This window comes from Vigna radiata, unplaced genomic scaffold, assembly GCF_000741045.1.
Source record: "Vigna radiata var. radiata cultivar VC1973A unplaced genomic scaffold, Vradiata_ver6 scaffold_100, whole genome shotgun sequence".
Classification (NCBI taxonomy): Eukaryota; Viridiplantae; Streptophyta; class Magnoliopsida; order Fabales; family Fabaceae; genus Vigna; species Vigna radiata.
The window spans coordinates 1168940-1182715 of NW_014544133.1; the positions used below are offsets into that span (position 1 = coordinate 1168940).

The following is a 13776-nucleotide window of genomic DNA, read 5'->3' on the forward strand; positions in this document are numbered from 1 at the left end:
TAAAGCAAATAAAAAGAAGAGAAAACAATGCATTTTATTGCAGTTCAAGCTGCGACAATAGTGAAATCGCACTTTCAAGTACTACAGCCGCATTCCCAACTGCAGCGGTATGAATTGTACTTCTAACTGCGGTTAGACCACTTTTAAACTATAACGAGCTCTCAACTACACTTCCAAATGTAGAGAGCTCTACAACCCCTCTTCCAATGCCGGCATGCTTTCAACCAGTGCGGTTAAGGCATCAACCTTCGTCCCATCCAACCCAGAAATGCATCTGAACACATACAAATACTACATACAATCAATCTATACAAACAACACATACAAATGAATATCATTACTTATAATCTTTCTATCATACAAAGCTTAAAGGAAGAACAACCAACCTAGACGTCCAAGCTAAGAAGAACCACCATTGCAAGCGCTCACTACAATACCACCATGACAGCCACCGAGGAGAGGTCTGTGCGTGACAACAAGTAAAGTGAAGGAGGAGGAGAGAAACACTGTGCGCAAGAAGAGAGAAAAAAAGGATGTAGGATTTCAGAATGTGAAATGCAACAAAGGGGTAAGGAATGAGTTTTAAGTGTTAAATGGGTAAAAGTAGTCAAATTTTTTTTTGTGATTTTGTAGTTCTGATAGGACACAATTAGAATAATAAAAAAAATATGAAAATGCAGTGTGAGACTGATACTGATAAGACACAGGAAAAAACACTTTAATTTCTATATACAGATCACAAGTTCATAAGAGTGATCATCATTTTCTAACATTTCTTCTTCAAAGACATTTTTAAAAAGAGATATTTAAAAGAGTAAATGCAAATTATTTTCTTACCGCTCTAAATGTAAGAGATTTGCACATATTTTTTTTAAGCAAATACTTAATACTTGGCACCACTTATTAGGCTTAGATTTAATAAATTTTATCCAAATTTATAGAGTTTATATGTAGTCTTTGTAGAAGAGCTATTTACGTGCAATAACATTAAAATGTTCTTCAAGATATTATTAATTTGTGAAATCTTTTTAAGATAAATTAGAATGGAAATACTCTAACATAAAATAAGTATTTTCTATTATATTTCTTTTTTTACTTTTCACTTCCCAACTCTTTAATTCAAATAAAGTTCCATCAAAACAATATGAATTTCTATCTTTTATTTTCTTTTTCCCACTTGCATCGTTTTAGTCTTATTCTCTTTGTAATGGTATCGTGATATCATTATTTTTCCCTTTTGAGATTCTATATAGAAAAAAAAGTAAATATCATACATTTTTTTAATCATTGCTTTGAAAATGAACATTCTTAAATGCAAATTTTCAGAATCAATTCTTCACTTATCAGATAAAAATATTGTAAAATGTAGAAAAATAGATGGAAAAGAAAGAACCTTCATGATTAATGGGTCCCATATGATCACACGTGGCCACTCCTAGTTGTGGCGTTGAATGAACGCAAATCCAGCCCTGCACTGCATGAAGACTTTTCTAAAGGGATAAACCACTCCAAAAAAAGTTCTCTATATTATATAATTTTTAGATTAATGTAGCTTTTGAAAAAGAAAAAAAAAAGAATGCAAAATTGTTCATGCTTCAATATGGAAAACTTTTATACTTATTTATTATATAAATAAAATTTTCACTGTAATTTTTCAATATTTTCGTTTTTATAATTTTTCTTCATATGGTTTGTTTTTTACAATTTTGAAAAGATACTTCAAAAAATAAGTCTTATAGTTATTAATTCCATTCAGTTTTTGCAACAGAAGATACCAGTCATTACTATTTTTTTAAAAACTAAAATTCAACTATTTAAATTGGTTATGGTATAATTTATATAATTTAAATAATTAAAAATATTTTAAATGAAAAAAATAAACATTTATAATTGGAAAAATATTATGCTGTTAAGATTTTATTAAATAAAAAAAAAATTTTACTGGTTAAAATAAATTGTTTAATTAAAAATTATAGAAACTACTTAGAAATTTAAATTTTTATTAAAAAATAAAATTGTACAGTAAAAGTTAACATTAAATGTGGTTACAAAATTTTTCATTTCTATTTCTATTTAATTAATTCACAGAATTATACAAGATAAAGTCGAAGTTTCTTGGTGGGTTCAATATTACCTCAAAAAGGTTTAATAGTTATCATCAACTAAAAAACGTGAAAAAAAAATAAAAATTGTTACAATGTTCTTTTCAGGGTCCCTCTATAAGAAGAAGAGCAGAGGCTTCATACATTATGATGCTTGTGAGGAGCCATAACCATGTCGGACGAGGAACACCACTTCGAGTCAAAGGCTGATGCTGGAGCATCAAAGACATATCCCCAACAAGCTGGAACTATCCGCAAAAACGGTTACATTGTAATCAAGAACAGGCCATGCAAGGTTTAATTTTTCCTCTCTTAATGGTTTTGGAAAAAAATATGATGCCCTTTTAAGTTTTTCACTTTTGATCGGGCTTGCACTGAATTTTGTCGAAAGGTTTCTTTTTGTTAAGTGGATCGAGACAATTGACGTGATTAATCAGACCCCACTTGGTTTTTTTTGATGAAATTGAGTTTCATGTGGAACTTTGTCCCTCTGTGGCTTTTCCTCTTTTTAGGGATTTTGTTTGTGGGAAACCTAGGTTAAAGTTTTGTTTTTTTTATTGACGGGATTGTGTTGGCTGGACAGGTTGTGGAGGTTTCAACTTCCAAAACTGGCAAGCATGGACACGCAAAGTGTCACTTTGTTGGAATTGACATCTTCACAGGCAAAAAGCTTGAGGATATTGTGCCATCTTCCCATAACTGTGATGTATGCATGAGTTTCTTTTGGATTTGGGTTTTACCTTTTTAATTAGGTCACTAATATGATTATCATGATATGATTTATGTGTTTTTGTGGTTACAACAGGTTCCTCATGTCAATCGCACTGACTACCAGCTCATCGATATATCAGAGGATGGATTTGTAAGATTTTAATTACACTTTTATCTGTTACTCCTTCTCCTTTTCTATTGTTAACCCCAAAGTGATTTTTGATGTGATGTAAATAAAGTTGTTTTGGTAGGTCAAATGATTATTTGATTTTCTATGATTGCATGTTTGAATTATTTTATTTCATGATCAATTTTCTTAGAAAGTGCTGAATCAGACCAAATGATTAAAGTAAATAATCAATGGTGGATGCATATGTAGAGAATAAACTATATATTTTTGAAATTTCATCTTTATCATATAGATGTGTGGGTTTTCTGTTTCATTTTTCACATTCTCTTCTGATATGGTGTGGTTGATCTAGTTTGACAATTGGTTAATGATGTTTGCTACCTTTCATTGAATATGTTAGGTGAGTCTGCTGACTGACAGTGGTGGTACGAAGGATGACCTTAGGCTTCCAACCGATGAAAGTCTGCTTACGCAGGTTATTGTTTTATACCTATTCTGCTTTTTATGTTGAAATTTGCACAAAGTTGTGAAATTATGGTTATGAAAAATGAACATTTGATGATAACATTATTTGTCCAATTAAACAAACTGACGAAACTGGCATGATCTTGATCATCTGATCTTTCATAATTTGGTCTTTCTTATATTGATTTTAATTTGTATCATGTAGATCAAGGATGGATTTGCTGAGGGCAAAGATCTGGTTGTGTCTGTTATGTCTGCAATGGGAGAGGAGCAGATTTGTGCACTTAAGGACATTGGTCCCAAGTAATAGTTCTATGTCAGGCTAATGGAGGAAAGCTGAAGTTGTAACTGAGATGATATAGTATTTATTTCGCTTTTTTTTCTTTTATGTGGGTTTGTATGCTAAATCAGCCAAAAAATTGCGCCATTCTTACAAGATGTGGTCAAAATTGGATGGCTTTATTTGGGAGTCCTTGACCTATATTTTTATTGTGTTGGATATAGAACCATAAACTGTTAAATGTTATGTTTGGATGCTATTTGCAAGTTTTTCAGTCCCTTTTCTGATAAAATTTTCTTCACTATGGTGTTTCTTAATTGCATTTTCAAATATACCCTTTGGTTAGGGATAAAAAAGATGCAATCCCTGAATATTGTACTGTATTGTTTTTCTTTTTCTTTCTTGAATTCTGTATCAATTCCTTCAACAGACAGAAGGTAAAACATGGCCTCCAATTCATGTTAGATTGTCTTTCACTTGTAAAGAATTTGTTTGGATGAAATTTTATAGAAAAGATAACTGTAAGAAGCTTCTGTGTAAATAATCTTGGAGAAGTAACATAAGAGAGGTCTTACAAATTGGACAATATTTATGAATTAACTTCTATTTGTTTATCTTATTTTCTTCCTCTATCTGGAAAAGATTATCATAGGGTATCTCTTTCATACTGATGAAGAGAAGGCAAAACATTGTCTCAATTTCATTAGAATTGAAGGGAAGTATGACATAGTTTTCTTAGTTGTAAACTCCACATAGAGCAATTCTTTTACCTTTATTTTCATCAATAAACACATAAAACAGTAGCTTTGCAGTTCCTAGTTTAAAATATGTAAGCATTCCTCAACTGTTTTATGCAGAAGAGGAGATAGTAAATTACACAAATCCACTTTATAACATATTCATAAAATGACTATAAGAGGTTTAACAGGAAAAAGGAGAAGGCAATACTCAGTTTGTTCTATTTTAGGTAGCAGTTTGCACTTCACCCTTTGCTACTCTGCTATATTAAGATGTGTTTGAGAAAAACTATTTAGGAGGAGCAAACTATACAAACATAGTAACATTGTAACAGCTACATGTTTGTCAGAAGTGGCTAGACTCTGATAAAAAGGAAGAATATAATACAACTCACTGTTGTGGAACATATTAAGATGAAAAGTCTGATATTTGAATACCCTCCCTGCTTAACAACATCAATTGAGTTTAAACAAAAAATTAAAGAAATTGTATTTCAGAAAAAAAAAAAGTGTTTTAAAATAGAAATATATTAAATTTTCACATGAACAAATTAAATTAGAATAAATAGTCAATTTTGTCTCCAAGTATTATTAAGTAATCTGTTGGATAATTTCTAAAGTAATAGAATTCTATACAGGCTTATAATGTTATTCTCCAGTGGTTAGAATTAGACTTTAACATAATAATCCATGCTATTTTCTAATGCAAAGGAAACATCTAATTACTCAAAACTGGTTTTAAGTTTGATTCTCTCAGTAAAGTTAAAGAACCAGTTCAAAATATATTTCAATATAAATACTCATAAATTAATTTATACATTCTTTTATTTCATATCTTTCTTGTGACTATGATATTGATAGAAGTTATTACTAAAAAATTAATACGAACAATAATTTTGTTTTTTTGTTTTTGTATTTTTTTTCAATCCCAAAATGCATTTTCATCCAATTGTGCATCACTATTAGTGATAATCAATTTTGACATTTTATAACCTTTAGAGCTTGCAACATAGAAAATTCCTATTTCAGCTTTTTCCATCCAATTTGGATCTTTTAACTATTGCAACATGAGCATAGAAAATTGATCTAAAATTCTTCAATTGTTTTGCAGTGGGCATCACTCTTATCCAACATTTAATTGATCTTTCTCTTGAATAACTTTGTAAACAGCTTCAACCAACATATTATTTTTAAGTATTTTTAGCAATTAAACATCTAACCATTTTTGTAATTATCTTAAATTTTTCCTTCAAAAACTTCATATGTTCATGAACAAGTTCTAATTTATGTTTGGTTTGACATCTAAACAAGAGAAAGAGCTTCTATGAGTCTTCTTATGTTGACAAGCATCATATAAATCATTAATATTACATATCACATACATGAATCTCACCATTTCACAAGTTTATGAAAATTTAAATGCAACAATAGTGCATCCATCACACACACACACAAATAACATAAATACTCTAACAATCATATCATCAACACACTTATAAGATATAGTAACCTTTCTAATAAAGCTTTCTTCATTTTGATGTTCCTCGCTTGAGTTAAAATATATGTTTTGTTCAAGGAAAAGGAAAATTGATCCTTCCGAATTTTGTAGTAGTTTTTTTCTTAAATTCTATAATCTTATGATTGCTAAGATAAGTGAAGTTTCTGAATCAACAGATAAATGGTGTTACTTATTTTTATCTATGTGAAATGAAGGAGAGAAGAAAATAAATTGCCCCGATTTAAAGTAACTATAACTTCAAGAAATATACGACATAATTTTCATTTTCTAAACTCTACATAGAACCATTCCTTTACATCTATCTTATGAACAAACACATCAAGCTGATAAAAAAATGAACAAGGACATCAAGTAGTCAATTTAAATTTCAAACATGAGACCTCAACTTATTCTCATAAGAAAACAACAAATAATGCAAATGCACTTTTTGTTGAGCATGAGAGTGGCTTTTGTATAAAACCTTTTTAACCTAGTAAGTTGAAATCCCAATGTCGTTGATGATCCAGCCGCTTTATTATCAAATATAAGTCCAACAATGATTTTTTATTCATATTATGTAAATCTAAATTTGGGGAAAATGATGCTTTCTACATCTCCACCTTCAACTTTCTTATTGGTTACTTTGTAGTTAGGTTATCAAGAATCTTGTACTGTTTTTTTTCTATTGAATTCCATATTCTTTTGTATGGGAAGATCATATGCCAGTTCCTTCAATACAAAGATGAGGCACAGATGAAAGCATCAAGTTTCAACTAAATCTTATACTTCCGCTTTTGGATGTTTAGAGATCCTTTTTCATTCACTGAACTCTTTAGGCAATAAGGATTATATTTCCACCATGAATATGTCAATTTGTTTCAATGTATTTGGGAATGAAGTGTTGCAACTCATGCAAGGGAAGCACTTAAAAACATTGGTGTAGCCAGACACAACTTGAATAAGCAACATAAGCTACTCAACAATTTTACAGAAACATTGTATTTCCTTGAAAATTTGGTTTGTAATAAAGTCTACTGACATCAAGTAATCCATGTAGCTAATCTTGACAGCACATAATGGTAGAGTTTAGGATAAAATGAAAAGTTTCAAATGATTATCAGTAATTCATTCATTCAGCATTAGACACATGATTTGGGAGTTGTATTATTTGGATATACAACTCATATTCATGATGTGGCCAAAAGTTACAACTTAGTGTTGATGGTTGAGAACTATGCAAAAGGTTTTGTCATGGCAGATTTATCTCAAGGACCGAACAACAGTCCCAAGCCAATCATCAGGGATGCTGCCTCTCAGATCTCCATTTAATGCCCTTAATGAGTGGCTTGTAGCTGCCTGAAATTCCAGCCAAAGGTTTCAACATTAGTAGCTCTGACATAAAACACAAACAGATCATATCTAACAAACATTACCTTAACAATGTAGACATCAATTCCATGTTTTGCTATCATTGCAGCTTCTGATATCTTTGTTTTCATCCCACCGGTTGTATCATGAGCAGAAACTGCCAGTTCAACTGTAGAGAACACATGCCAGGAAAATGCATTCTATATATTTCAGCTCAATTTAAGCCCTCAGAAGAAATAATCAGAAAGAAAGGAGGAATAACTAAGTCATTGTGAATGTCTAAAATTCTTCTTGGAACAGTTACTGGACTAATAATTTCAGAAATTGCCCCACAGCAAAATTTGTCAGACCAAATAATAGAAGAGAATGAAAAATGAATATTGATTTGCCAAGTCTGCTCACTTGAGTTCTGCAACTTCGGTTTTACAACTGACCAGCTTCCATCATCAGCAACAGCTGTTACAACAGTTGAAAATGTTCTTATAACCCAATCATGAAGATATTAGACCATATTCAAGATCATATACACAACAAATGCTTACCAATCTCCTTTAAGAGTATTGCACCAGGTTCTGTTGGAGGGCGATCATATACCCCATATACATCTGTCTTTGAGTCATATTTAATGGAAAACATTCATGTAAAGTCTTCAAAAATATAATATATATATATATATATATATATATATATATATATATATATATATACTAATATGGGGATTTGCATTGAGAGGAGATTAAAACATACAGCCCTTTGTGATAGCTAAACTGCTCTCAGCCATTTGGAGTATTACAAATGTGGTGAGAAATGAAAATAAAAAGTTGAGGTTCTTATTAGCAATATACTCAAGATATTCATCATTTGGAGATATGAATGGAACTCTATATCATACACTAACTAGAAAACTATTTGGTATGGTATGCTCAGAAAGAGCTTATATCTGTTGAAATTAAAGAATAAAAATTGTAGCAAATGATTTATAAAGGATACCAGAAAAACAACATATTTAGGTTTTGAGTACGCTGCCAGATGACTTATGATAACATCTCCACTCAAAATAGTGCATCCCTGAAAACAACCTAACTTAAAATGCCATCTCCATTGATAGTGAAATAATGAACAACAAAACTGAATACACTTGGTCTCTACCTGAATCTCATCAAGCACTGCATCTCCGTGCAGAACCTAGAGAAATATACCGAGGTCAATGTTATTCAAACGGAAAAAATAGAAGAAAAACAATTACAAGATTTAGAACCCTCAAAGTAAGATTCAAAAGAAAAAAGATAGCAGTAAAACTTTATATCCAGATTTTAAAATTCTACATATATAGAACTACTTTTTTCTATTTCATTAAATGCTTTATATAACAATTCATTGGCTTTTGGCATTGCATAAAGAATAATATCGTACTCAAGAAAGGAGTCCATTGTTGGGAACTATGAACCATTTTGGATTAGCTTCTAGCTTATGGGTAATTCATTTCTGGGATACAAGATAACTCCTGGAAGTTCATTGTGCTTATGAAAAAGATGAGGAAGTTTTTGAAAAAAGTGCATAAGTTGATTTTAATTTATGCAAAATGTTTGATTTATTTTATCTTCTGTAAGTGCTTTCTAAGAAGATTATCCAAACTGAATCTATATTTTCAGATGGAACTACCCATCCCCCAACAAGCAATGTATCAACTGGTATAACATATAGTAGGGCTCCACGGATCCAACATCATAATCTTACAGTTACTTTCACATTTTAAGTAATACCAATGATTTTTATAAAAGATATTTAAAAACAACAAAAGAACATCTATATGCGACAATGAGGAAAGGTTAAAAGGGTAGAAAAATGTTTAAAAGCTTTAAAGCAGTGAAATAAATTTAGCATTCGCTCTTACAGGTGTAAAACCAGAATCAATTGCCTTAGCCACTGAAGATAAATCAGCTGAAGATATCTGCACATTTTGAAAACGAAGTTAGATCAGTAACATATTTTATTATCTGAGAATGAAGACAAACAAGTCTACAATTTATTATGTTGATGAGTATGATCTGGAAAATATTCTGTTAAAAGTTTGCTAACATGTCTCTCACTGGTTAACCATCCACATGAGAAAGGTGATATTCCAATTGAAGGAATGCCCTCTGCACAGAGAAACAAATATCTTTTAGAATGAATTTCATTACTTTACAAAGAACATAAAGCCAATAAAGGGGATGAAACAGAATAAATGATAGCACCGGGGTATTAAGATTGGGTAATAATTATTGTTGGAGATTCCACATTGACTACAAATATGATCAAATTAATAATATATAGGTGGGTGCAAATCTCACCTTACTAAGTCAATTTTGTGATGTTAAGTAATGTTTAAAATCCACTTTCATTTTTTAAGATAAGTTAAGCTTAATTTCCATTTTCTTAAGATTAGATCAATGTTCATCCAAGTCAAGTTTGTTAAGCCAATCATGTCACCCGCTGTTACGTTTCTCCCCTAGTCCCATGCTTGAGATGTCCAATCCTAAGCCTGAGGGAATGTGCTGAAGATTCTATATCAACTAGAGATATAACTAAATTTAAATGAATACAAACTTCACCTTTATTAAGTCAGTTTGTGAAGTTGAGTTAGATTTAAATTTTATTTTCTCAAGAATTATCAATGCTCATGGCATACACAACTTTTCAATTACAAATATAAACCTCTTTCAATAGATGAATAAGTATATGCACCCCCAGTTAAGGCGGAGGTGCATATCAGTGGGTTATCAGTGTTCTAATAATTGTAAAGCCAAAAAAGTGCTCATAGAGATGCAAAATTTCATATTGACTTTTAGTTGCAGAAGTTTAACTCTGTTCACCTTGCAGATTTTGTAAAAGCATAGATTAACATTTACTGGAGAGTTTATGCTTCTGCATTCCATTAAGTTGGAGGCAAGGAGAGTATCAAGCAGCCCAAAATAATTAAGCCAGGAAGATGTCACATTAGTAAAATCAGAATAGCATCCAAACATGAACAGAAGACTGGAGAAGATCGACAACAATCATGTGAGCCAAATCCCAATGACTGAAAACTTGAAATTTACATCATGTTACCATGATAACATTGAGTACCTTACAGATGATAAACTACATTATGAATCTAAAGGCATATAGGTTTGACACAAAAGATAAATGCCCAATGCTCTGATATAAGAAGAATGTGTGGTCATATATACATAACAATAATTGCAAAACTACCTCTGGCTAGTGCTCTAACAATTTCCAGATTAAGAGTGGTTACCTGAAATTAAAAGTAAACAGAATGATAAGAACAGAGACAATTCTCATTCTGAAATTAATTTGTATATAAACAGTTTATTAATATTAAAAATAGATGTTCTCATAATAACCAAGGATTATGAAAAATTCAGACCAAACATATATAAGTAAAAATAAAAATAAAAACAATTAAATTATCAAAACACTCCAGTGATACCACTTGGCCAATTTCTTCTAATATATAAAATATGGCACTGATGGAGACCCAATCTTTCTTTCTTACATTGTGGTATGCGAGACTACACCAACCAATCATCCCTTCAGTGATATCTAACTTGATTAATCTCCTCAATTCATAAGAAATATATCTACTGCTTACAATCTAAACTTTGATAATTATGGTAGACCCTAAAAATATATTCATCATAAACCATATTCTAGATTATGTCAGACATCATGCCACCAATCAAATTCTCCCTTTTTAAAATAGAAACTGTCATCTCCACATGTTAGATTCAGAATGCTTCTTTCTCAGGATTGGTAAATTTTGAGGGCCAGAGCTTCAATTTTTAACAAAATGTTCAATGATTTATGCAATAATAGTACAATTCTACAATTTTGACATCCGTTGTAACATTAATGGCAAATCACTTCATAAATCATTATGGTTACAGATTAGAACTTATAAGATCCCCCAAAAATAACTAGAAAGAGCTTATCATCTACATTTAGACTAAATTGGAAGCAAAGAATTTCGAGTTTTCACTGTCAAATATAGGACTGGGTTTTTTATTATCTACTTGGATAGACAAGAAGTTATTTAGCAGGTGCTAGGTACATTGATATAACACTGTAAATGTCATACTTGTCTTGACAACCTCAACAATTACAACTGCGGATATCTTGCCATCAATTACTTACAGATATTCGGGTAGCAACAAAGCCTCCTTTGACAAGAGGTTTATTCAACGGCCCCTTGTGAACACCAGATTTGCTAGCTTGGAAGTGCCCAAAAGAACCTGAGATAATCACCGGTTTGAAGACAAAATATAGTTGGAGATAATCACCGGTTTGAAGACAAAATATAGTTGGAAGACCGATGTAATGTTAGTATATGCGATATCAAAATATTAAAAAAAAAACATTAATTTTCCTAACATTTCTAGTGTTTAATTTTCATGCGCTATCAACATGCCATCAACCAATTGAAAATCATCCCCAAGTATGACATTTAAAGTAGTTAATATAAAAATCAACAAACTTAGTTTTATATGATTACATGATGGTGTAAAATGCCTTTATATTGTCTGTGTATTCACTGTTCTAGTTGAATTCTTATTTTTATTATTATTACTACTAAAAAAAGTCTACTCAAAACGAAGAGAAAAAGAAAAGGAACTCAAGGAACCTGCTCCATGAACCACAATGAAAGGGCTACATTCCATGGCAGAATGATCTCCAAATTCTTCCGGGTTGCAACAGATTTCTGACCCTCCAAGTCTCTTGCTCCAATCCATCCCGGGAGGCTTCTCAGAAGATCCAATCATAGCTTGCCTCAGCTGTTCTGAAACCTTCTGGAGAACCTCCTCATTTATCATCTCGAATTCATTTTTGCAAGTAACCGCTGCTCCTCCTGAATACCCCACCAAAAGCATTTACTTTGTTCACTGATTGAAAACCCTCAGAGTGAAGCACTCCATGTACAACACTAAAGGGTCTCATCCAATTTTTTTTTAAGAACAGAACAAACACTCTTCTAGGGTCTGTCTGTTTGGTCAATAAGAGACACCCCAGATGCTTATATGCAAGAGAAAATAAAGACTTTAACATGGAAGAGGGAAGCAGCATTGTAAAGCAACAATCTTTGGAAAGAAAATATGCAAATAATACAAAAGCCAAGAGAGTGTGATACCGAGTTTGACTATGCAACGGATTGATGGAGTGCAAGGAGAAAGGGGTGTTTGGCTCTGATTCTTGTTCTCCTCCATTCCCCTCCTCCGATTCTCAACACGCCAACTTCACCGATCAAAGATGTTTAATCTCGTGGAATCTATCCTCAATTTAACTATCTTTTCATGGTTTAACTTCAATTTTAGTTTTTTACTTTTATTTTTTAATTTTCAAAGTTAAATAAATGGTTAATGCTGGGTTGATGAGTATCAAGAATAGATTTTTAAAAGACGATTAGATCTCTTCACAAGTTATATGTTTGAAGAATTATTATTATTGTTGGTAAATGTTTGGAGAAAATATTAGTAGCTAAATATCAGTTTATTTTTCTTTTTAAAATATGTCATTTTTTTCTAAACTAAAACATGTTATATTTTTTCAACCACTTGATATAAATAATAAATAATAAACATGTCAGTTAATTAAGTTTTAAGTATTTTATAAATTTGTTTATTTTTAATTAAGTTTTGACTATATTTTTTCTACTTAAAATTTGTATATTTTTAATTATACTTTAATCTATTTAATTTTTTAGCATAGTGATATAATTATTATTTTACTTATTTATTTTCACATTAAAAAATGTGAAATATATTTTTTTCTTTATCGGATGAAGTGATTATTTGTTTTTAAGAAATTTAAATTTTCATAAATGAGTTTTATTATTCTAACTATAAACACATGTGTATATATTAAAATCATTTATAATAAGGTTTTGTGAATGAGTATTATGACTTTAATTGAAAACGTGTTTATGTTAAAGTCATTCATATAGTTTTACATTTATTGTAAATCATACAGTCTTACATATTTTAACACGTGGATATACTTAATTAATAAAAGAAATTAAACAATGAAACTCAATTGAAAATCATTTTAGTATTCAATACATAAAAAAAGTTTCATAAAAACTCAATTATTTAAATTTTGTTATTTTAAAAATTTATACTAATATTTTCTAGAGTTGTCAAAACAGGTAACCCGATTCGGCCCAACCTGATCCAACCCACCACGGGTTGGTCACTTAGTGAGTCAACCCAACCTAGCTCATCTATTGCGAGTCAGAAAAATTTGAACCCGACCAACCACAAGTTTGTGAGTAAAGAGGTTGGCTCACTAACTCACATAAATACAATTTTTTTAAAAATAAAAAAAACATTATACACTTTCTATAATTTAAATCTAAACAAATTTCACTTCTAAATTTCACTCCCAGTATGTGTGTTTAATTAATTTTGAAAATAGGGAATTTAAATAATTGTTTCAAGCAAAATATAATA

General features: G+C 30.8%; 2 protein-coding genes across 2 annotated transcripts; one reads left to right on the top strand and one right to left on the bottom strand.

The window, feature by feature from the left end:
- The first annotated feature begins 2233 nt into the window (after positions 1-2233).
- On the top strand, positions 2234-3989 carry LOC106755327 (eukaryotic translation initiation factor 5A). Its single transcript, XM_014637465.2, has 5 exons — positions 2234-2397; positions 2686-2808; positions 2908-2964; positions 3344-3418; positions 3614-3989. Exons 1-5 carry the CDS (start codon positions 2275-2277, stop codon positions 3713-3715), a joined length of 480 nt encoding a protein of 159 aa, XP_014492951.1. The 5' UTR covers positions 2234-2274; the 3' UTR covers positions 3716-3989.
- A 2997-nt stretch (positions 3990-6986) lies between these two features.
- On the bottom strand, positions 6987-12614 carry LOC106755265 (glutamate 5-kinase). Its single transcript, XM_014637379.2, has 12 exons — positions 12459-12614; positions 11955-12179; positions 11468-11565; positions 10526-10568; positions 9371-9432; positions 9186-9242; positions 8441-8476; positions 8282-8359; positions 7834-7900; positions 7694-7747; positions 7357-7460; positions 6987-7279 (listed from the first exon to the last, which is right to left on the bottom strand). Exons 1-12 carry the CDS (start codon positions 12532-12534, stop codon positions 7184-7186), a joined length of 996 nt encoding a protein of 331 aa, XP_014492865.1. The 5' UTR covers positions 12535-12614; the 3' UTR covers positions 6987-7183.
- Positions 12615-13776: the final 1162 nt, after the last annotated feature.

Excerpts from the sequence above, each read along its gene's own strand:
- LOC106755265 (XM_014637379.2), bottom strand. The coding sequence starts at position 12,534 with ATGGAGGAGAACAAGAATCAGAGCCAAACACCCCTTTCTCCTTGCACT. Across the intron at positions 7,748-7,833 it reads AATACTCTTAAAGGAGATTG|CTGTTGCTGATGATGGAAGC; the intron begins GTAAGCATTTGT and ends CTGTTGTAACAG. Across the intron at positions 7,461-7,693 it reads ACCGAAGTTGCAGAACTCAA|TTGAACTGGCAGTTTCTGCT; the intron begins GTGAGCAGACTT and ends TGTTCTCTACAG.
- LOC106755327 (XM_014637465.2), top strand. The coding sequence starts at position 2,275 with ATGTCGGACGAGGAACACCACTTCGAGTCAAAGGCTGATGCTGGAGCA. Across the intron at positions 2,398-2,685 it reads TCAAGAACAGGCCATGCAAG|GTTGTGGAGGTTTCAACTTC; the intron begins GTTTAATTTTTC and ends TTGGCTGGACAG. Across the intron at positions 2,809-2,907 it reads CATCTTCCCATAACTGTGAT|GTTCCTCATGTCAATCGCAC; the intron begins GTATGCATGAGT and ends TGGTTACAACAG.